Source organism: Rhizopus microsporus (genome assembly GCF_002708625.1).
Source record: "Rhizopus microsporus ATCC 52813 unplaced genomic scaffold scaffold_19, whole genome shotgun sequence".
In the NCBI taxonomy this organism is placed as follows: domain Eukaryota; kingdom Fungi; phylum Mucoromycota; class Mucoromycetes; order Mucorales; family Rhizopodaceae; genus Rhizopus; species Rhizopus microsporus.
This window is the reverse complement of record NW_019671934.1, coordinates 338710-360988: the sequence shown is the minus strand read 5'-3', so window position 1 is coordinate 360988 and position 22279 is coordinate 338710. Positions and strand designations below refer to the sequence as shown.

Genomic DNA, 22279 nt, shown 5'->3' with positions numbered 1-22279 from the left:
GACATACAAACAAAAAAAAAAAAAGAAAACAGAAATGGGTGTAAACAAAAACAATATCAATGCAAATATTAAAACTCCGGAGAAACTTCATTTTATTTAAAGGATTAAATGAATGGTTGTCGTATGGATGTCTGTGAATAAAGCAATGTTAGATTGTAGCTTTATATATGTTCATATGTACCCTTTTTCTTTTCATTTGTCTAGGAAATGTTGATTGCCCTGGACTTAAGGCCATATTATCCACATCATCAATCAGTGTCAAGTGATCCTCCTCTTCTTTTACTGCACCCAAGACCGGACTAAATGATTCTGACTCTGTATCCCTTGACTAAAATAAAAAAAAGTAAATACATATCTTGATAGTATTCATGATTACCTCTTGTGATAAAACAGGAGTAGATCGCGTCTTTTCAAAGGCTTCCTTTAACCTCCTTTGACCTTCTTGCATAATCTATGATGTGTGGTGAGCTATTGAAAACAAACGTGATCATCTTACCTTTAATTTGCACTTTAGCTTGTTATTCTCATCTTGTAAACTATGTAAAGCATTACGCATATCCGATATAAACTCTTCTTCTCCACCAGCGTCTACACTAATAGCCACCATCTGACTTGGTTTCTTGGATGCCAAGATGGGTATAGATATTTTAGCATATTTCTTAAACAAAGTCTTGGCTCTCTGTTTAATGTTGTATGGATCATGCTTGAATTCTCGTTGTGTGATCAGTTTGAGCAATTTGCCCATATTTGTTTCCTGTAAAGCTTCAGTTTCCTCCTCTTCTTCTGTCGTCTTTATTTACCTTGACAAGTTCAAATGTCACATCTTGAAACTGCTCAATTTCACCCATAATTACATCTGCATCATGAGAATACTCTTCGCCTCGAAAGATACTTCGTCGTAGCTTCTTTCTTAAATCTAAGAATCGATCAAACACGGGATCTTTTTGAATAGTAGTAGTAGTAGATGCGTCTACTTCCATCGATTGTATCGACTCGACCTTTTGTTCCTTTTCTGTCTTTTCTTGAGCTACAAGTCTCAACTGATTGACTTCTCTATATAATTCTTGAATATGCTCTTGTTGCTTTTGTTTATCCTTTTCTAACTCTGTTATCCTCTCCAGCAATTTCGTCTTTGTATCCTCATCTTTGCTTGTATAGTCTCTGAATTGACTCAGTTCGTTTTTCAGCATTTCTTGTCGATCAAGTATCTTTTTTGATATAAGTCAAGTGTAAAGCCTCTAAAGAGAGCATCTTACCTCCTTAACCAAATCTAGAAAATCGTCAAGGCATGAATCAAACACTATAAATGAGTCTTACCTTGTTTGTTCGTTTCATTTAAATGCTGTGTCTCTGATTCTGATATCTTGTTCTATGTATATTTATATATAAAGTGAGTGTTTATACACATTATATTAATACTAACGACTTGCCTGTCTGTCTAATAAATCTAGATACATTTGCTTTATTGAATTCATTTCTGCTTCTATATCTTGCGCCACCTTCTGCCTTGCTTCTAATGTCGTATTGCGTCCTTCTGCTTCAATCCACTTGTTACGTAAATCCTCTAATTGTTCAATTAAATTATCTACAAACGGGTCATATTCTTCCTCTTCTTCTTCTTCATTGTTAGTGCTGCTCGATTGTCTAATAATTGTTGATGATGGTTCTTCCATATCATCTCTCATCACCTCATCTTCATATACCCTTCTTGTTATCCTGTGCTGTGTTCTAGGTCGCTTATTTGCTTTTATAAAACATAAGACATCGTTAAGCAAAGAGATAAAATATCAATTACCATAATTTGATATCTGTTCAGGCTCGATTCTTGGATGCATTCTACGCCAGATAGTGACATCCCTCGCAACAGCTGCAAACTTCATAACATGACTATTTTCATCAAACCCTGTATCAAATGGATTCACGTTGACCACCATCACAGCTTTTCCATCTCCTTCAAATGAGCTTTTGAATAGCTCTGTTAATTTACTATGTCGATAAGGTACCATCATCGGTTTCTTTACGAGCTATTAGTATGATTGCGTAGGCGTGTATGCATAACTACCTTGCCCATGGCTACTTTGACCTGATTCAATCGGAGTGTTTCCATACATTGTCCAAGCACCATCAATGATTTATTGATATTACCCGCTTCCTTTAATCGTTGACCTACGAACAGTCAGAAAAAAAAAATAGTTTCTTTTGTTTTTATACAAACTTACCAAAGTTTAATGTATTCCTATATCTTTCTGAGCCAGCCAAATCAACAATTGAAAACCTTGAAACAGTAGCATATACAGGATCCTATCGTACTAAAGTCAGTCATGATGCATTCCCTCTTTCTTTCTTTTTACGACTCACTTCGATTATGTAATCATTCTCATCGATAGGCACCCTTACAATCCTGATTGTAAAAATACTGTGGCTTCGACTACTTGTTGCATTAGTCATTGTGGAATATTCTGCACGATTTCGCTGTCCTTCGAGTAGGATCGCATAGGCCTCGTCAATGCTCTGCACGCGTACTTCCTTTAATCCTGCAATATATTTATGTCCACTGCTGTACTCGTATTTTAATGGTAAAGCTTGTCTCTTGGATAGATGATCAGGCCGAACCAAGAGATCATAAATCTTTTCTGTATAGATCTCAGCAAAGGATAACCAGATACCATATTCAAAGTTTTGTTCAATCGGAATCGCGGTTGAGTCCCTGTTTTCCCAAATCTCTTTCTAGTATACAAATAAATAAAAAAAAAAGGAGCGATAAGGTGAACATCATTCTACTTACGGTCATATTGGGGTGATCAAATATATTCCTATTCTCTTCCTCATCGTGTATATAGGTCTGTACTAGACTATGCATACATGGCTTCACTTTGGAGTCACTCAAGAATCCATCAATACTGTTGAATATCACGTCCAATGTACGTGGCAGCAGTCCAGGTTGTTTCTTGGTACCCATAATTGAATACGTTTTGCCTGAATTAGTGACTCCATATGCAAAGATCAGGGCATTTTCCCCTCGTAACACGTCTTGGATTAGTGGTAATGTTGTCTTGTTGAAAAATTCCTGCTGTGTGACAGATTCTGTAAAGATCCGAGTGAATCTGTATCGCTCGGGTGTTCTATTTCTTGTACGATAAGCGTTGGAATCCTGCTGATATGTCAGTATTACAGTCTATTGTACTTTTTTTTTTATCTGTTTTGTACTTGTGGTGGAGTCATAGAGATTTCTAAATCGTTAATGATCTGCAAATAAGGATCCTCCATGTCGGACTCATAATGAGGTGGTTTAGGTCGAATTCTTAAATAAGCCTTCACTGGCTCCTTATCGGGTGGATATAGTTCGTTATGGTGACCAGTGCCTCTATGTGGTGATGCTGCCATGTATAAAATAAATAAAAAAAAAGCAGGAAAGCGTTTTTTATTGTTTGTTTTTGTCAATGTGACTTGTATCGATATTCGAGGAGTTTATCTCTCTTTGTTATGCAACTGAAGGGCTCAATTATAGAGTAACAATAGCATTTTCAATAGACCTTTGTTTTTGAACAGATATACCTTGAAAATGCTGTTGGCCCCCTTTTTTTGAATCTTTTTTATTTATTTCCTTTTTTGGAGCACTTAGCTACATTTTTGCTGTAAAACAGCCTTCGTTTGTATCATCCTCTTTTCGTCATCCTCGTTTTTGGAATAATCCTATTTCTAATTCAAAAGAGGCCATATCGGCTTTTGAGACTTGCTTTGCACGTTTTGAAACTTTTATTTGCATATGGCTATTTTGAAAAGTTTGGCTATTGTCGAAGGCGACCAGAAGCTAATTTAAGTGCAACTACAGCTGATAGTAATAACGAAGTTATTATGAATATTACATCAGATACGAACTCTGTGGTGGCCCAAATAATGATGTTCAAGAACCAATAAATATCACAAGAAGAAGAATGAACATATTAAATTTATTTACAAATTATTTCCTTCATTTTTCCACCATCAATCTCATTACTCTCCTCTTCCTCATCATGGATGTCTTCTTCAGTATCCTCAGCGTCATTATCTCAGCTGAAGCTATCCTCCAAAATATTTATGTTTGGCCAGACAGCGTTTGTTTTCCATTGTTGGAATTCAAACAGCAGGACTCGCACCTAAGAAGTCATCGATCTTACTTATATGCCTTTTAATTCGAGCATCATTGATTTGAGCCTCCATCTCCAAAGCAGATTTCTATAATAATGTACAAATGATTGAGTTGAATGTACTGTGAGTAATAGTCATGTCACGCTACCTTTATATACAAAATAACATTGATCAATTGTTCAATTTCACCTTCATTTACCTGGATCTTTGTCACAGAGCACGAAAAGATAACCACGTTTATCAATATGTACTGTTTCGGTAATGCCAAAGCAAGATGAAGCAAATGACGATCAAGCCCCATGATTTGTATGAAGGGCATATACAAACCAGTTTGAGTTGATTTGATATTCTTCAGAAGGGAGCTCAAATGGAGCTTTGATACCAAAACCAGCTTCAGTTTGTCAAGGTAGTATCTTCGAGAAGTATTCTTTGGCAAATTCGGTCGTTGAATATCACGCTAAGCACGACTTTAAAAAGTCAGTATCTTGTTTTGTGTTTCTTTTAAGAAGAGATAAAAAAAGAAAAAGAGCTTTTTTTATTCTTTTATTCTAGTTTTATGCTGCCAGTTTGATCAACAAAGACCTCTTAACTCGCGTGTAATTATGATGAACTATTTTATGTCAAAGGATATTTCACTACCTTACATGCAGTGCCTAGAAGAAGCGCCCGTAGAATTAGCCTATTTTCTGGTGCATGTAGCATTGGCCTATTCTTCCAAATAAATGAAACGTAAAGGGTCCCGTTGTACTTTTTGTCCATTCTTATTACTAAAACAACTACAAATATCACAGCTTGGTCTGGAAACTTTTCTATAGCCTCATCCATCTATTCTTTTTCCCGGTACTTCCGGATAATCGTCATGCGATCACTGAGAAGAGATTGTGCATCTTGAAGACCAGTGGGGTTGGTCGAGTGAGCTGCAGAATGCTCGGCCACCAGAGCTGCATTCGCTAATTCGGTGTTATCAGAATGTAATCCCTTACGCCATCCTGGCGTATCTTCTTCAAAGCATAAGGCATCAGCTTCTATGAAGGATAGAGATATATACCCATCTTCAACCATTTTTATTTAAAGGCATCGACTGTCACAGCACTCAAGTTTTGGTTCCAGCTCCAGCATTTACTCAGCTTCTTTATATAAATGTATACCCATTCCTACTATGGAATACGTGTAATAGCCTCCTATACACCCGGTATATTAAACACACCGCATGTTCAGACTGTCTGCTTTGTATCCGATACATTAGCTATACTAGTATCATGTCGTAGCCTGCTGTCTCTCCCGTTGTATCAACTCAAGACTTAAGCGTAGATGCAGGTATTCTCTATTTTTTCCACCACTTGCTTGTAACTAAAGCTTATAAACGCACATGCCTGAATAGTTTGATCCTTTTCTCTTTGGAAATATGTATGACATCGTTTTTCGCTTGATTTTTTATTTCCAAGTCATTCCTTTGAATGCTCTACTTAATTGATGCGTGTATATCTAATCTTCACTTTACTTATTTTCAGTATAAAGAAAACGCTGACTTCAGCTGACAGTTCAGTGTTATTTGGTTGAACCTAGCTTTGGTTTTAGACGAAAACCTCTTGTTGAAATAAAGGTACACAAATGGACGAAATAGGCCAGTAAATACTGGTTGAAATGGGTTGCCACTTTTTCAAAATCTAATTTTAGGTTTAAACCCTATGCTATTGGCCAGCGTACACCAAATTTTCTAGTGGTCTAAATGACGGTAGCTTTATTTTCTTTTCTTTTTCTTTTTCTTTTGTACAAAAGATGGTTTACAACGATTGGTCAGATGACGATACAACAACAAAGGGACGGGACAAGTTTCGTCATGAAAGAAGTCATGACGATTATGATAGAAGAAAACGTAGTCGTCGAAGTCCCACTCCTCCTGAAGGTAGAACTTGACTTTTTTTCTTTACGTTTTCGTATTTTTTATCTCTTATTTCTTTATTCTATTATCTTTCTTTTTTTTCTATTATTACTTTTATTTTTGCTCAACTTTGACCATATGAAAAGAACGTCGACATAAGAGAAGACCATCACCAAGAAGAAGAGATGAAATGGAACAAGATCACTTTGGCAATTTCCCCATGATGGGTAAACTAAACTACAAGTAAAAATATATTAAAAATAACGCTTTATAGAAATGATGAACCCACAACTAGCTTGGGCAAGGTATGTTGTTGTTTATATATTAATACATATAATAATAACTCGTTACCCATGAACGGGGGTAAAACAAAAAAAAAGATTTCCAATGGATCCAAATCAACTTGACTATCTTGTGCCTTACAAACAATTCTATGAATACACTAAAAGAACATCCAATCGACGCATTGATGACGAGGATGTTCAAAAGCGATATAGTCACTATAAAGAAAAATTCGCTGCTCGCCAGTTATCACAGTTCTTTTCGGCTAATAAAGACAAACAGTGGTTTCTCGAAAAATATCATCCGACTCACTCCCGTGCTCGTTATGAAGAAATGATACAACGTAGAAAGAAATACATGCAGGAGTTCTTGGCTTCTCTTGAACAAGGTGAATTTGATGATGTTTGCTTTGACAAAAAGCCAGAATCAAGCACGGCAGGAGAACAACCAACAGATGAAGAAGAGGAATACGAGTCTCGATTAGTGATCAAGACAGTTCCACCTACGATTGCCAGAGAAAAGATTCTGGAGGTAAGTCATGAGGGTGGATTGTTTGGGTGCACTTTACTTATTTATGTATAGATGTGCAGCAAAGTGGAAGGATTTGATTATCTGGCCCTTTCTGAGCCTCAACCTAGCCGGAAGTTTCATCGTATCGGCTGGATTTGCTTTCAACAAGGCACAGACATTAAGAAGGCGTTTGATCAACTGGATAATCAAAAAGTAGACGATTTTGTCATCCATTTAGCCCTCAACCGTAAGAGTGCAGCCCAGAATCGTACACCCCGTACAGCACCCGAGATTACACAAAGTGCAGATCGTCTGAAAAAAGATCTGGACCAAATAAAGGAGTTGGCAACTGCACTGGAAGCCATGCTTTCAGAGGAAGAAAACGGAATGAAGCTAGTCGAACAGCGTGCGGACAAGGTCATTGCTGAACACAGTGATGCGGATGAGATTTACAAGTTGAAAAAGAAGCTGGATATGCTCATTACCTATCTACGCCACGTTCATATGTACTGCTATTATTGTGGGGTCGAATGTGACTCATTGGAAGAGTTAAATCGAAAGTGCTGTGAACCCCATTGTCGTGCTTCTCCTGAAGCCAGCAGTCCGAGTGACTCGAAATCAAAGAATGAAAAAGGAGGTGAGAATGACTTTGAATGCTCGAACCTGTCTCTCATAGGCTCCTTGTTTTTATAGTTATCCAATGGGCAAAGAACTTGGATCAAAAGATATCCTTAAAGATACACACCCCTGATGAGCGTGAGCTTAAAAAATTAGGTGGCAGAGTTTTACAGAGGTGTGTGTGCACATGGTATAAACCTTTGTAGAATACTAAATTCTTTTTAGTGAAATTGACGACTTTTTAAGAGAGCATGTATTACAAGAGCATGAATCAAAGTTCAAGTGTCAAGTGGGTGAATGTTCCAAGGCTTTCAAAGGACTTCCATTTGTTGAAAAGCATATCATGACGAAGCATGCTGACGAGATTGAACGTAAAAAGATTGAGGTTGAGTACTTTAACAACTATGTATGTGATCCAAACCATTTACTTCCTACTCAATCACAACAACCGGTGGTACCCATCTCTCAACCTGCCTTCATCATGCGTCCTCCTGCTATCTCTTGGGAACAAATACCACGTTTGGGTATTGACATGCAGCCCTCTTGGAACTCAAGAAGGCCCATGAGACAGGACGAGAATCTTCCTAGAGATCCTCGTCAGGTCAAATCTTATGTTGATTTGGACGCTCCAGCTGAAGGTGATTCGAATATTTCTTTTTATTAAGAAAAAAATAAATATGTACATGCATGTTTATGCTATTAATCACACCGTGTCCGTTTACTTTTTACATCTTGTACTATGGAATCGATGCTACGTACAGGTGGAGGCGTGTTTTTGTTTTTATTTTCACTCTGTCGTTCTCGTTCTCTAATCTGTTTCATGGTTTGCTTTGCAGCTTGATGCTATACAAAAGTATGAACAAGCTTAGTCATGAAATGCTAAAGAGTTTACCTCTAGACTTGCTTTTTCTCTTGCACTCAGCCCCTCTGGCCAATCCGACTGTGCTCGCTTTGGCTTCTAAAAAAGAAGTTATTCATCAGTATATTTTTTTAAAAAAATAACTTGCCATAGGTTGGTGTCGTTTCTTATTAATGAATAAACCACTTGAACTGCTATTACTGTTTTTACCACCTTGTCCTGATGGATACATACCTCTTGCAGCACGATACTGATGAAGGCTCACTTTTTGTGGTTCATGTTTATTTAGCTGATGTTGCTGAGGTCGAGTGCCTTGCACTTCCTTCAAGTTTCTTACTTTTTCAATAAACGACTGTTCTTCAGAAACTTTAGGTCGTGTGGAAGATCTTGAGTCATTTATTGGACTCGGTGATCGTTTTTGCCCCACTCTAGGTGAGTCTGTTGATAAGGTTGGTTCAGATATCCTAACCGGTCCCTTTGGAGTCGTATCTGGCTGTACAGAAGAAGCGGGGGTAAATTCTTTCTCGTAAATGTTTTGAGGTATCCTGGACTCGTCCATGCGATGATTAAAGTAGGGGTATCGACACTATTAAGTATAAGTAAATTGTTTGTATTCATGTTTTCCTTTACCTCTCGGATGAGTGATCTTCGTTCTGCATCACGGACAAGTTCTCCCCAGTATTCACTTCTTGCCAACGACGATGCATGGCCCAAGACAAACAAAGAGAATTTGGCTCTAGTCAAGCCGACGTTCATACGACGCATATCGGCAAGGAAACCAATACCACGATCTTTTTGATAAAGTTACATTCTATTCAAATATACTCACTCTTTTTTGTTTCTTACCACTTCCTGCTCTTACGCAAGAGAAAATGATGATCTCCTTTTCTTGCCCTTGAAAGCCGTCGACTGTGTTAAAGTCAATCGCATCCACAATGTTGCTTCCGAACCGTTTCTGAAATGCAGCTTTTAGTTGACCTACTTGTTGCTTATAAGGTGTAATAACACCAATTTTTGAAGCAAACTAGTATAGATGAGCATTGAATTTCTCTTTGAATGGTTCTTTTTTTACCTTGACTGTAGGTAGTTTTGTAAGAAGCAAGTCTACAAGAGTCACTGCGGCATTTGCCTCTGCTGTATTAAAGATAGATTTGCCTCTGCCCATCTTTTCTTGACCATCATAAACATCAAAGAAGCAGTAGGGAGGGAACTCCGGTAGCGTATGCCAGACAGCAGATGACACCTTATCCATCTGAGGACCATCCTGTAATCGAGATTGATAAAACAGTTTGCTTGGAAAGCTACTAATCTCGGGATGCATACGATACTGTATACTAAAGTTATATAAAGGAATAAGGTGCCTGATACGATATGCTACTATCACGCTTACCTCAACAGGTTCACTTCTTCTCCAATTGTTTTCTCTAATCTCATAAACAAACTCTGCTGATAGTCGTATTTAGCGGCCATCGTGGACATGACCGTGGGTGGCAGCTGATTAGGATCTATATGAAAAAAAAAGTGAGAAAAGTGTATACGATCAAAGGCCTATGTTGTTCGTTACCTCCGACAAGAACGCATTTCTGTGTATCAAACTTGAGAGGAATCAAAGAACTAATCTCAACCGACTGAGCAGCTTCATCCACAATGACGGTTCCAAAAGACATTCCCATCGTTGTCAGCATATCATGTCCACTACCGCTCAATGTGGCACAGACAACATCTGCATTTGCAAGTACCTTCTGACGCGCCCTGATACGAGATACTTCCATCTCTTGACCATAATTCTTTTGATCCTGATGAGCGTCCTTGAGAGCAATCCTGGCTTTGGCTAGCTTTTGAGCGAGCGCTTTACGCCTTCCACGAAGAATAGACATTTGTACCATATCACCTCCTGCCTGTGTGATTTCTCGATCGACATCATCAAGTCCAATCTGAATATTGCGAATCTCGTTGTGCAGACTGTCAAGACGAGCACCTATCTTTGCAATCGTTGTATCGTTTCCAACAGCAGCATCCATCTCGGCTTCAACTAGACGATCTAATATACGGTCTTTGACACTTGCATTCACTGAATCTGCTACACCGATACGCACGACATTCGGCCTCCTGACACCATGTGCTGTCATGATACCATCCTTCAGTCGCTTCGTAATTTCATCAACAGCCGCATTACTTGGCGCACACACGAGAAGTTTACCATGAATAGGACGTTGTTGAGTCGAATTCGATCGTTGGTCTAGCAAGGATACAATCAAGGCCAAGATCGTTTTTGTTTTACCCGTTCCAGGAGGACTATGACCAAATCAGCTACCTTTTTTTTTCGATGCACTTTAATATAAAAACTTACCCTTGAATCAAAGAGAATCCATATTGCTTTTGAATGGCAGATGCAATAGCTCGAGCCTGAGGCTCATTTAATCCGTAGTTTTTACAATACTGTTGAATAATCGACGCGCTTGGTTTTTCGTCCGTGTTTGGCGTAGGGCAAAGTATTTCAGGACCAAGCTCAAAGTGCTCTAACCCCTCTAATGCTGCATACTCACGCATGGCAGTTGTAAGACTCATGATACGTAAAATACTCCAGCTTGTCTTGGGCGAAACAGAATTTAAAACGCTGATACGGTCTGAAGTGAAGTAGCAACGAATACCCACTTCACCCACATTTTTTGTTTGATTTATCGAAATGACTTTACCCAAGAAGGCTCTACCTCTCCAAGGTTTCATCGCTTCAGTTCCCTCGGTTAAGCTGGTAGGATCATTAAAGAAGGCTGTTCCAAAATGATTGGCTATGCACACGAGATCGTCAATAGATATATTGTTGGTTACCAGGCTCATTGGCATAGCAAATGTAATATCAACGAAATCATTCGTATGGCATCGACTGACAACCAGGCATCGCTCCATCACATCCGACTGAGATAAGCTTTCTTTAGCGCGTTGGATCTGAGACCATGTTTCCATGACGAGCAAGGGCTCAAAAGCTGTCTTGTATTCTTTAAACGATTTGAACGTTGTAGGCACATGTATATATGCTAAATCTTTTCGTCCAGGTGGTGTTTCGCTAGTGACAGTGATATCCCAAGATAGAATGGCCTTGAACAAATTGTCAATGTTGGGTGCAATCTTTTGTTTCCGCACTTGTTCCCTGGCCCGTTTAGCTTTACGTTGAAGAAATTCATTCGAGATGGGTGTTTCAAGCAGTTTAGTTGTACGCTTGGGTTTTGTATCAAACAAAGCCTTCACACTAGCACTTTCTGCCTTTATATTAGCCGAGCGATTATCCATATCGTTCACCAAGCCAAGTAAGCCCTTACCCTCATCATCAGATGACTCGGATGACGAATTATCCTGTTCATAGTCTCGATTGATCACACCAGAGGCTGAGGGAGACTTGACTGTAGCCATCAATCGTTGTTGAGCGCGGAATTCTTCTCTCAGGCTTTTCAATTTTGAGAATCCCATAGGAGGAGGCTTCAGTTTACGACCAGTGGATGTTACAGCATATGTCTGCTGCTGTGTGGTCTCCGGTACATAAACACGCGGTTGATATCGCTTAGGTACATCGATGGACACCGCTTGTCTTGATACACCAGAATCTCGCTTTGGCACGTCAATAGATACTGCTTGTCTTTTCACATTAGATATACTTGTCCTTGGTACATCAATAGGTACTGCTTGTCTTTCTGCTTTGGATGAAGAAGAAGGGGCAGTAGTAGACACTGGTTTAAGATCCACATCCATTGGATCATGTCTCTCTTCCTTTACAGGCGCAAACCACTCGTCATCAATTTGCGTCAAATCAATATCACCATACTCCTTTTCAAATTCATCATCAGATACCACATAAGGTGCCTCACTGTCACCCCCAAAGCTAGATATGCCCTTGCCTTTCTCTTGAACTTGATCTCGCTGTGGTGAGCCGATAGTAGCATTAGCAAAGCTTTGAGCCAAAGTTATTTGCTTCTTTTTCACTGGTGTCGTCTCTCTCATTGGACTACTACTACCGATTCTGTTGGGTGTATTAATCGGCTGCCACTCTACTTCTTCTTCATCACTATCATTCAAGAAAATAAAGTTATTTGGCTCGTGTGCGCTGAGAGCCATGAAAAGCTTTTCTTTTTCTACAGGCTGCAACTTGCTTGTGCTTACTCCTGTTGCTGCTGTCATCAGTCGATCATAAGCTTCTACTGATATTTTTAGTTCTGCCTTTTTCAAGACATCCAGCATGTTGATAAGCAGAGGGACCAAAAGATCAATCACATCCTGGCGTGTCACATAGACCCAATGAGAGAGTGAACTGGCGGCAGCACTCATGAAGTTGTAGGAAATGATATCAGACGAAGTAAGCCTTTCAAATGCCTGACGAGAATGTAGTAGATTTGTGGCAATGTCCAAAACAGGTAGGATGGTATCGACTACTTCGCGAGGCTTATATGATTCGGCCCATTTGAGACCAGATTGAAAAATATAGTGACATGTCTTCCAACAGATATCCCAGAGTAAACTGATATGTCCGTTTTCTTCAGCCGGTCCATTGTTGGATCCAAGTAGAGTTTGTATGTATCTGTTGGTTAACGTGGAAACGTGAAACTTGAGCACCTGTATGAAGCTGGGTATAGACCTGAACACATCAATCTTGCTATGAAATAGACTATTATACTCTTGAATGATCCAGTTGAAAGCTTCAATCACTTTTGAAGGTTGTAAGTTGAAAAAGGCGTCAAAGATATCTGCATTTGTCATGTGCGGATGAGGCTGTATAAACAGAATAACCCAATTTCGAAATTCTGAATACTGAGAACACCACAAGTGAAGGAGGGGCTTGACAAGATCACCCTCTATTATCATGCTCTTTCTTGTTTCCCAATCCAGTGAAGGCATATGATGAAGTACTTGCAATACATGGGAGCGAATGATATGCAATTTTTCGGCTAAGGGAACAACCTCGTCTGGCAAGGCACTGTTGAATGTCTGTTTGGCGAGATCATGTATATCTGCTGATGCAACATTTGCATATGCTTTCAAAAAGATACTAAAGAAGTTTTGTGAAGAAAATGGCTCTTTTTGAAAGCTATTAACGACAGAGTTCCAAATGGCTTGATAGTAACTGTCCTTTGCCATAGGCTCCACAATAAAATCCTCTTCTGACGGAAAGACATGCTGAAAGACATTCATCACAGAGGCTGTATATCGATCTACAAGATCGCCCAACAGGTTCGTTGCCGCTTTGGGCATATGTTGAACAACCAGAGGCAAGGTAGATGGATCCGTTTTGACAAACGCCATCACCTTGGGGATATACTCTTCAATCTTTTTAGCAGGAACCGTATCATCCGATAGACATTGGTCAATGATCTGTAATCCCAGTTCTGCACAATAAGCTCTGCTCATGACACCCCAAGTATCCATTTGAAAGTAGCCAAAGGTTGTATCCAGTATCCTTTCGGTTATCTCCCGCTCTACAGGAGAACCTCTTAATGATGACCAATAAGGATACATCCATTCGAGAATGCTTTTGATCTTTGCCATCAACTTGTCTTCTGGGTATTGTGTTCCATCTTTCTGTAGAATCTTTCCTGTGTTGCCCTCTCTTGCAATCTTCATGACTGTCTGAAAGACGTGATGCTCGCATATTTGCCTAATTATGTTGTAATACGGTGTTGAATCCTCCTGGATATGGCCCCAAAACTGAGACTGCAGCTTGAGTAACATGGCTGTCATCGTCTTCAGAAGCTCGACTAACCATTCCGAGGAAGTCGACAACTGGGTGCGGATAAGGGTGAGCATGGACACTTCTGAATCTGTCAAGGACCGTTTGAGTATATCTGAATCCACTGATACTACAACAAGTCGTAATGCCTTCCAGAGCTCACCCATGTCCTGCGTAGCTTTAAATGGACATTCCACAAGTTGCTGATGTGTTCCTGCAAGTAATTGCAGCATATAGACAATCAAGTCCTTGATCTGTAACAAGTCCTCTTCTGAAAAAGTATGCTGACCCGTCACTGCAATTTTTTCAAACAGCTTCCTTGCCCAGAACCTCACCACACGATGATGATGCAGTGTCAACCGTGAGACAGAAGCTGCGGTACTAGCATCCAGTGTAGGAAAGAGTCCAGTTTTTTGAATCTGATCAAACATGCTGCAGAATAGATCATCGCATTCCACATTGCCAAGAAGTGTTGGTGAAGAAATGATCTCTAATAAGACAGATATTGTTTCGTCTGTCATGGTTGGATTATGATTATATTCTCGCAGGGTTGAATTTATTCTTGACAGATCAAACTGATTCAATATATTAAAAAACTGATCTACTGTTTGTCTAGGAAACAAGGTCTCATATCTACAAGCGCACAAGCGAAAGCAAATCAATGAGTTAATAAACAACTGATCAGACCCAAAGACACAAATAAAAAAAAAACCTTTTTCTGACCATCACTTTTGATGTCTGGTAAGTTCTTGCGCAGTAGCCACATGATTTAAGTTGCTGATTCAGTTTATTTTTATATTGAACGATGGGATCATGGTCAGGCAAGGAAAATAGCCAAAGTGATTCACTTGCAAGAGGTAAAGTAGCTTCAGTGCACCACCAATGGTTAACATTAGGTGATAAAAAGTACTCTAAAATGTCATTGAAGAACTTGGTCTCTAGATCAACGTCTTCTCTCTGTTGATTCCTCTTTTCAAGTAGCAATAGCAATTCCTGAAGCCGCGCATTGTCCATCATAAATAACCGATTGGTTGAATGATGACAGTACTAAAGTATTAAAAAAAGAAAAGGGGACCTTAAAAAAAAACGCGAGCATTCATAGACGCGAATAATGTAAAAGACAATGTAAAAACAGTCACTTAAACTAAGACAACACTCTTTTTCGAAATCAAAGTCGTGTGCCACGGAAAAGGAAGTCAGAGGTTGACAAAAATAGAAGTCGTGTTTGGCCAGAAATCAATTCGGATGATGACAAATTGAAAGTCGTTGGCAAAGCCATCACTATAAAAGCACAACGCCTCGTTGAGGTCAAACCTCTGACTTCCTTTTCCGTGGCACACGACTTTGATTTCGAAAAAGAGTGTATATTGTATGCACATGCATGTTTATTTAAATTTATATATATATGTGTGTGTAATTTATATGCATACAGAGCCTATTACACAGACAAGTTTATTTTTGGGCATATATAAACAGCTTCTTGAGCTTTTATGGTCTTTGAAGGTCAGGCTTCAATTCAAGTATATGTGTGTTTGGATCACTACTTGCACTATGTCTTGCAACCTTCTTAAGTAGAGCCGTAATCACTTCTCGGTTACGAGGATTCTTCTTTATGCGTTTACGGAAACTTATCAGGAACTCCTTAGTGGTCATCTTCCTGCCACGCAGAGTTTCAATGACTTCTTGTTCTGTAATCAGATCCTCATCGGAGGGACCAGACATCTTTCTATGCTTATGATCTGGAGAATGGCCAGATGAAGCATCCTCCGGTTTGCGCTTTTTATTCTGATCCACAGAAACAGGAACAGAGCGCGGTGGCGCTGTTGGTGAATGATTACCGTTAGGATGATGTGGTGGCGACGTGGGCTTATGCGTAGGAGACGTAGGATGAGGTGAACCTTCCTTCTTCTTGTTCATAAACAGAGAAGGTGACTCAGGACGGCCCACTGGTCTTGATGCACTTTCCTTTTTCACCTTTGTCACTGGTTTCTTTGGCATGAATAGCTTTGATGGCGAGTTTGCCATTGCTGGCTTCTTCTTGGGTAATGTAGGAGTGCTCTTTTCCTTGCCTTCTTCATCTGATTTCTTTTCTTCGTCATCAGAAGCAGCTTCATCTGCACTAGAAGCATATGGATCTTCATCTTCGTCACTTTCATATGCTCGGTTCTTTTCAAGATCACGCACTAGTTTGCGCAATTGCTGCACAATCAATGTGTAAACAGATGAGTCTGTATAAAATATGTTTTCCTTACCTTTCCCTCTGAAGATAACTTGCTTGTGCTTTCAAATGTATCAGCTTCATCTTCATCTCCACCATTAATTGTAAACCCTTTAATTTCTTTCTTAAACCGTTCCTATTGCAAATGATCAGTTAAAAATCAATCATCTTCCGTATATCTGATGCATACTTTGCTGTCCTTAACTTCTTCATCTTCTGCCTCATGCTCAGCTCCGTCCTCTTCATCATCCTGAAAATCTTCATCAAAGTCCAAGTCATCAATATCAGAATCCTAATCTAAGGCATAAGCAATAGAATAAACAAAACTAGAAAACTTCCTTACGCGTTTAGTAGGTACATCATCATCTGATCCTGCTCCTCTATAGAAAGAAAAAGTAATGAGTATCCCCACTGCCTTGCATCGTCAAAATGAATATTTACTTTCTTTCTCCATTATCAACCACTTTAAACTTTTGACGAGGAATTGGACTCTCTGGGTTTTCTTTCTCACGACGACTAAGCATAGCCCATCGTTGGTTATCAGGTTGTCTATTACGCTTTTTGAACTAATAAAACAAATGAGTTAAAAAAAAAAAAGGACAATTATGAAAAGACGTCATCACTTACCGCCTCTTCGACTTCTTCTGGAGTCAAGGTTTTCACATTACGCTTGGGTTGGAATTTATACCAGCGATCAACTGGAACTACTTTGAATCCGTCGTTCTATATGTGATGGATTAAGGTACATGAATAAAAGATAAAAATGCGACTTTACGGTCAAGACAAAGAACACATAGTCTGATCGCTGACCACCTTCAAGGGTACCAGTAAAGTTGTTTTGCCCTTCAATATCCTCTAATATCCAAGGTCTTTGTTCTTGCTCTTTTAGTTCCCTTGTGTCTTCCTTTGCTAAATAAATTTGCTTTGTTCTCTTCTTGAACAACATTTGCTTATTGCGAGTTGCTCCACCCATGGGTGCAATTAATGATGTATCAGCACCCGTCTTTGGACCATGACTAGGCTGCTGTTGTCCTAGTTGCTGTTGTTGTTGTTGTTGTTGTCCTTGTTGCCCCTGTTGTTGTTGTTGCTCATTATTTTTTTGTTGGATATATTGTCTATATGGAATGCGATCAGGTTCTTTACGATGTAATTTCACAGGTGGAGCAAATGATTTGAAATCAACTTTTTTATTTGTCTTGAAATCCATTAAATGATGCTGACCTGCCTTTGAAGAAGAATAGAGTTGGAATTCCTCGTATTGAGGTGGTATAAATTGTTGTTGAAATTGCTGTTGAAACTGTTGTTGGGGTTGTTGTTGCTGTGCCATCATTCTTTGTTGAGCATTTGGCATGGGTCGCATAGGTCCACCTACAATTCGAGGTCTAGGTGACGCTGTACGAGACCTAGACTTGTCATACTTGGACATGTTATAGATGGACATTTTTATACGATTATTAAAAGGAAAAGGAAAAAAAGGAAAGAAGAAAAAACAACAATAAAAATAATTTTTCAAAAATAGCAAAAATAAAATGACTGTCTTCAAGAATAGCAAATGAATTTGGTTCTTTTTTTTTCTCTTATTGTGTACTCTTTCCAGAAAGTAAATCAGATGTGATGAAAACAAATACACCCAATGACAAGAACACAATTCATGTAATATGACAATAAATTCGTCTTTGTTGACAGATCAGATGTGCTAGTTGCCTGTTGGTGTTGTAGGACAGGTCCCAAATCGTGTCTTGAATGAACAGACGACTTTATTTTTGATAAAAAATCATTGAATCGAGAGAAGTACCATGTGGGGAGAGCTATTGATAGAGAAAAATGGCAAAGGCGTATTCATTGCACATAATGCAGGACGTAGCTACGAGAGCTGTCTTGTTTTCCATCAATCACGTCATTCAAGGTCGTCAAGGTTCTATCCAAACGAGCGTTGTAGAGTATGATCGCAAGCAGACACATCATAAAAAAAGATGGTCCGTCATAATCTATGAAGCCGTTCGAGATGAGTCTGATATAGGAAACAGAAACCCGATATCTTATGTTCATCAAAGTATGGCTCATAGGAACAGTATCATGAACGTTCAACAACAAAGGGTTGAATACTAGCTTCAATACATCCTGTATGTGGAGAAACCCAAACGCATGTCCAAGAAACGATGCATACGCCGGTAATAATCAACGTTCGTCTCTAGCCCTACCGGAAGACTCCAGCATGACCATCATCGATTACTAGTAATAGAGTCACCCCAACAATGTCATCTAAACCATCGTCTACATCAATCCTAACCTTTAAAAATCACACAAGATGGAGAATGAATAATACAAAGAAACTGACAATAATACATGCTATTAACATCTACCACGACATGCTCAATTCTCATTGACCACGTAATAATCCTGTTTGCATATAAAATGACGATATTGTAATAATGAACTCTTTCTTTCTTTCTTCTTGATCCACAAAAAGAGGCTATATAGGCTCATCGACACGCATTCCCCCTAGCGCTTCTTTATATATTCAAGACACATTACAATGGATAACTCTGCTAATTACGTGTGGTTTTGGCGAAAGCGGAAGGAATCAAGCGACATTTGCTGATCAAACAGATCTTACGTCAATAAATTGATGTGAGATTGAAACAATCCACCATTCAATGCAGGAAATGGATGATTCCTTACAGAAAGGGGAGCCATGATACCTGAATGAGTTGGCATACGATCTCTACCGAAACGAACGGGCGACGTTTGAAGGGTCTTTAGGCGAATACAAGGCTAATATCAACAAGATACAGTGAAGGCTGGTAAATATTGGCTGATTTAGAAAATAACTTGGTGATTATATGCTCCCTACTACATGAATTAGATCAGCTACACCATAACAGATTGATCTCTACTAAGCATCCCCATGGTCAAAAGCTTCTTGTATGGTTAAAGCAATTCATTTAACTTTTCATCGATAACCCTACTCATTAATTTCCGTTTACATTTTTTACCCTTGTATCCATATGGGTTTTTTTTTTCGCTAACGTACACTTCCAAACGGATTGAACGGGTTTATCTTGGTATTTTATTTTTGCGCTCATTTGGACCATTAATAAAATATCATGTTCAAACAAATAATTTGGTGCTAACAAAAAAATGATTTGGCGAAATAATAAAATATTTTGGCAGTTTTAAGATTGGCGATTGATTAAAAGTGAATTTTATCTCGACAATAAGTAATATGACGCTTAGAATGACCACAGAATCCGCGAAAGTCACTAGCGCGTACATTATTGCAAGCATCAGCGATCCTCTGAGATAGAATTTCCTCTGTCATTAGGTTCTCGCGCTTCATTTTTCTTTTTACAATAGCCCAAAAGTTTTCGACTGCGTTCAACTCTGGTGAATACGGAGGCAAATACATGACTCTGTATCCTCTGCCCTCAATTTTTCTAATCATGGGATGTGATTTGTGAATGGTGCAGTTGTCCATCACAAGATAACTGCCCTTTAGGCTTTCGTTTATATCCATAATGTCAAGTAGCTCATTCATGAACTTTATGAAATGAGCCGTAGTATTGCCTTTGGAGGGGGTTTTATTGGCTTCCTTATCATCAATACTTTCAACCTCGATATACTCTACAACAGGTTCCTCAATGATGATTTCGCCTGCTCTTTGTTTGCCCTTTGCAAGCTTTCTCTTTTGATTTCTCACTTTTACTTGCCGCAGGTTTTGGAGCCTTTTCCTTACTTGGTGGGGGCTTTTTCATTGCGGCATGAATAACACTGGAGGAGTGGATAGCACCGATGATGGTGTGAGGTAGTGCACGAGCCTTATCAAGTTCTACAAAGGCAGGTGTTCCTCTGACCTTGCCCAGTTGCTCCTCATATTAATATTAAAGCCAGCCTCATCAATGAAAACGCAGTTTTTTCGAAGTCTATGTCTGAATCCTTCCACTTCATGAACTATTCATATCTCGTTTGTAGGTTATCCTCTGAGTTTCTTATTTTTGCTTCAAAAATTGGCTTCTTCACGGTGATAAACATATTGTTTTTCAAGTGATGATTCATTTGAGATTTGGAAATTGAGAAGTCTTCAAACTTGGACGTCAACGAGTCAATAATATCAACAGCACACAATTGTGGATCTTTCTTCACTATTTCTTGAATGTATTCTTCGTGTTCCTCAGTAAAAGTACGAGGCCTGCCAACATTTTTCTCAGGTTACTTATACGGAACCTCAACTGTCTCTTGATAATGTTCCCACCAACGCTTAGCAATGCTATTCTTTATTCCTAACTCTCTCGCAACTGCCGACATTCTTCCTCTTTTGACGGGACCTTCGATCACTCGGTCAATGAACTCCTCTCTCGTGTGGTCGTCATAGTTTCTGTACGTACTGTTAACGGGTGCTTTCGCTAATTTGACCTTATTAGCAGCTACATCTTCCATTTCAGTATCCTTAATATCTTCTGGTTTAGCAGCCAAATAGGCAGCTTGGCTCGTTAATGTGGTGAGAACTATGTTCGGATCGATGATATATGTCAATACATTCTCCACTAGGTCTACAACTTTCTCTCCATTCTCGTTAAAGATATTCTCTAGTCCATCTTCATAATAGAAAGTGTTTTTGCTCATTCTGTTTAATGTATAATACAATAGAGTATAATTTTATTTCCAGAGATAAAAGAAGGGCTAAATTAACATTGTAGGAAGTAAGAAATAGCCTAACTTCGAAAGCAACCAAAACAATTTCTCAATTAAGTCAGAATGTAATTGGAAGTCATACTTATCCTAATCGTTGTTGCCTCCGTTCCAGGCTCTGATGAGGTGGTAAAGGCTCTTTCGCGCCACGCTTTATTTTAAGATAGCATAAAAAAATTTCGGTTCCTATTTCTTTAGATCTTTGAGCGCTGCTAACTCATTTTTTCTATTTGTCTTGGGAGGGAAACAACAGCGAAGAAATCCAGTTGAAAGTTGAAGGGCGGGTGATCACCTCATCTTCTCCTTCCACTTCGGCAGCTGTTTGATTGGAAGTCATACTTATTTCAATCATTGTTGCCTCCGTTCCAGATTCCGATGAGGTGGTAGTGTTTTCCATAGTAGAAAAAATGGTGTTGCTGATTGCTTGGCTTTCTTGAAATTTGTTGAAAGGTTTATAATAGTATTTTTCGAAGGTATCTGAGTTGCTTGACCAAGTTGCATGTTCCTTTACTTGTTCAATCTTATGACCATGCATTACTGCCCACGTACTTGCTGCTGCTCTCAATGTATATGCTTTGTATATCTTAGTGTCAATGCCAGCTCCTTGCATTGTTTGTTGTATCCATGATGCTGCTGTTGCTGGTTTGATGGAGTGGACTTGTTCACCCTTTTCAATCTCTGCCAGGAATAATGTGTGGTCATCTGGCAAATTATGACGTAGACTTGCTGTACGATCTATAAATTCTGCTAAGGTTCTCACAGGACAATCGTCTTTTGTTTGCTCTGCTGTACCAATCTTGATTGTCTTCCATTGGCTTTCTTTTGGTTCTCTTGATGTTAAGGATGCCTCAAGTAATTGTCCGTCTTCTGACCATGAAAAGCAACGTCTCTATACTGTAGTTTGCCGAGGTACGAGCGAGGTCGCATCATAGACGCGATGCCGATCCAGACAACTGTTTTCTTTTGCAATTTCGCTAGATCCAATCGTGCATTGGGGCCCCACCCACGAACGTAGGTAATTAGTTGCTGTATGTCCCAAATCTCTTGTTTTCCTACGGTTGGGATCTTCACTTCTGATTTTCGTTTGGCTTGAAAAAATGAGACGATCAGTGGGCCTTCTGCAATATAGCGCTTGTCTTCGTGGATAATATTGAAAACCGAGGCTATTGATGATCGATAGACATTTAAGGTCGGTGCGGACAGATGTGCATGTTCATGCAGGAAGCGATACACTGATTTTGGATCGTAAGCTCGTGAATCTATTCCATGCTTATTGCACCAATTCAACCAAACTCTCCATCCATGATCGTATGCTTTGTGTGTCTTTGTCCTTGTCGACTGCGTCAAAAAATCTACATCTTTAATCGTTAATCCTTCTGC

General features: G+C 39.2%; 7 protein-coding genes across 7 annotated transcripts; 1 reads left to right on the top strand and 6 right to left on the bottom strand.

Annotated features, from left to right (window-relative positions):
- Positions 1 to 13: 13 nt before the first annotated feature.
- RHIMIDRAFT_264275 (uncharacterized protein) lies at positions 14 to 1340 on the bottom strand. The gene is made up of 4 exons (XM_023611739.1): positions 801 to 1340; positions 497 to 754; positions 377 to 451; positions 14 to 328 (listed from the first exon to the last, which is right to left on the bottom strand). The coding sequence occupies exons 1-4, from the start codon at positions 1188 to 1190 to the stop codon at positions 149 to 151; spliced, it is 903 nt and encodes a 300-aa protein (XP_023462889.1). The 5' UTR covers positions 1191 to 1340; the 3' UTR covers positions 14 to 148.
- On the bottom strand, positions 1161 to 3380 carry RHIMIDRAFT_53520 (kinesin-domain-containing protein). Its single transcript, XM_023615372.1, has 7 exons — positions 3208 to 3380; positions 2786 to 3151; positions 2359 to 2727; positions 2220 to 2301; positions 2063 to 2166; positions 1796 to 2015; positions 1161 to 1744 (listed from the first exon to the last, which is right to left on the bottom strand). Exons 1-7 carry the CDS (start codon positions 3265 to 3267, stop codon positions 1419 to 1421), a joined length of 1527 nt encoding a protein of 508 aa, XP_023462888.1. The 5' UTR covers positions 3268 to 3380; the 3' UTR covers positions 1161 to 1418.
- A 563-nt stretch (positions 3381 to 3943) lies between these two features.
- Positions 3944 to 4628, bottom strand: RHIMIDRAFT_264263 (uncharacterized protein). The gene is made up of 2 exons (XM_023611738.1): positions 4277 to 4628; positions 3944 to 4215 (listed from the first exon to the last, which is right to left on the bottom strand). Exons 1-2 carry the CDS (start codon positions 4427 to 4429, stop codon positions 4117 to 4119), a joined length of 252 nt encoding a protein of 83 aa, XP_023462887.1. The 5' UTR covers positions 4430 to 4628; the 3' UTR covers positions 3944 to 4116.
- Positions 4629 to 5874: 1246 nt separating this feature from the next.
- RHIMIDRAFT_264252 (uncharacterized protein) lies at positions 5875 to 7593 on the top strand. Its single transcript, XM_023611737.1, has 3 exons — positions 5875 to 6315; positions 6391 to 6823; positions 6875 to 7593. Exons 1-3 carry the CDS (start codon positions 6287 to 6289, stop codon positions 7493 to 7495), a joined length of 1083 nt encoding a protein of 360 aa, XP_023462886.1. The 5' UTR covers positions 5875 to 6286; the 3' UTR covers positions 7496 to 7593.
- Positions 7594 to 8675: 1082 nt separating this feature from the next.
- Positions 8676 to 11567, bottom strand: RHIMIDRAFT_207017 (P-loop containing nucleoside triphosphate hydrolase protein; the record flags this gene model as incomplete). Its single annotated transcript, XM_023606951.1, has 6 exons — positions 8676 to 9070; positions 9126 to 9303; positions 9352 to 9613; positions 9676 to 9784; positions 9844 to 10574; positions 10630 to 11567. 6 exons carry the CDS (start codon positions 11565 to 11567, stop codon positions 8676 to 8678), a joined length of 2613 nt encoding a protein of 870 aa, XP_023462885.1.
- A 3642-nt stretch (positions 11568 to 15209) lies between these two features.
- On the bottom strand, positions 15210 to 17651 carry RHIMIDRAFT_315704 (Rap30/74 interaction domain-containing protein; the record flags this gene model as incomplete). The annotated part of the gene is made up of 7 exons (XM_023615015.1): positions 15210 to 16191; positions 16245 to 16346; positions 16401 to 16502; positions 16554 to 16590; positions 16652 to 16776; positions 16838 to 16933; positions 16986 to 17651. The coding sequence occupies 7 exons, from the start codon at positions 17649 to 17651 to the stop codon at positions 15481 to 15483; spliced, it is 1839 nt and encodes a 612-aa protein (XP_023462884.1). The 3' UTR covers positions 15210 to 15480.
- A 2768-nt stretch (positions 17652 to 20419) lies between these two features.
- RHIMIDRAFT_246458 (uncharacterized protein) lies at positions 20420 to 20833 on the bottom strand (the record flags this gene model as incomplete). Its single annotated transcript, XM_023610318.1, has 1 exon — positions 20420 to 20833. One exon carries the CDS (start codon positions 20831 to 20833, stop codon positions 20420 to 20422), a length of 414 nt encoding a protein of 137 aa, XP_023462883.1.
- Positions 20834 to 22279: the final 1446 nt, after the last annotated feature.

What these genes read in the sequence shown, in the direction of transcription:
- RHIMIDRAFT_53520 (XM_023615372.1), bottom strand. Translation starts at nt 3,267, where the DNA reads ATGGAGGATCCTTATTTGCAGATCATTAACGATTTAGAAATCTCTATG. An exon ending in TAGGAATACATTAAACTTTG is followed by an intron (nt 2,167 to 2,219) that starts GTAAGTTTGTAT and finishes GACTGTTCGTAG; the next exon opens with GTCAACGATTAAAGGAAGCG. An exon ending in TCAAAGTAGCCATGGGCAAG is followed by an intron (nt 2,016 to 2,062) that starts GTAGTTATGCAT and finishes TAGCTCGTAAAG; the next exon opens with AAACCGATGATGGTACCTTA.
- RHIMIDRAFT_264252 (XM_023611737.1), top strand. Translation starts at nt 6,287, where the DNA reads ATGATGAACCCACAACTAGCTTGGGCAAG. An exon ending in CCACAACTAGCTTGGGCAAG is followed by an intron (nt 6,316 to 6,390) that starts GTATGTTGTTGT and finishes ACAAAAAAAAAG; the next exon opens with ATTTCCAATGGATCCAAATC. An exon ending in CCAGAGAAAAGATTCTGGAG is followed by an intron (nt 6,824 to 6,874) that starts GTAAGTCATGAG and finishes ATTTATGTATAG; the next exon opens with ATGTGCAGCAAAGTGGAAGG.
- RHIMIDRAFT_264275 (XM_023611739.1), bottom strand. Translation starts at nt 1,190, where the DNA reads ATGCTGAAAAACGAACTGAGTCAATTCAGAGACTATACAAGCAAAGAT. An exon ending in TGACATTTGAACTTGTCAAG is followed by an intron (nt 755 to 800) that starts GTAAATAAAGAC and finishes GAAGCTTTACAG; the next exon opens with GAAACAAATATGGGCAAATT. An exon ending in AGCTAAAGTGCAAATTAAAG is followed by an intron (nt 452 to 496) that starts GTAAGATGATCA and finishes CACACATCATAG; the next exon opens with ATTATGCAAGAAGGTCAAAG.
- RHIMIDRAFT_264263 (XM_023611738.1), bottom strand. Translation starts at nt 4,429, where the DNA reads ATGGGGCTTGATCGTCATTTGCTTCATCTTGCTTTGGCATTACCGAAA. An exon ending in ATGTTATTTTGTATATAAAG is followed by an intron (nt 4,216 to 4,276) that starts GTAGCGTGACAT and finishes ACATTATTATAG; the next exon opens with AAATCTGCTTTGGAGATGGA.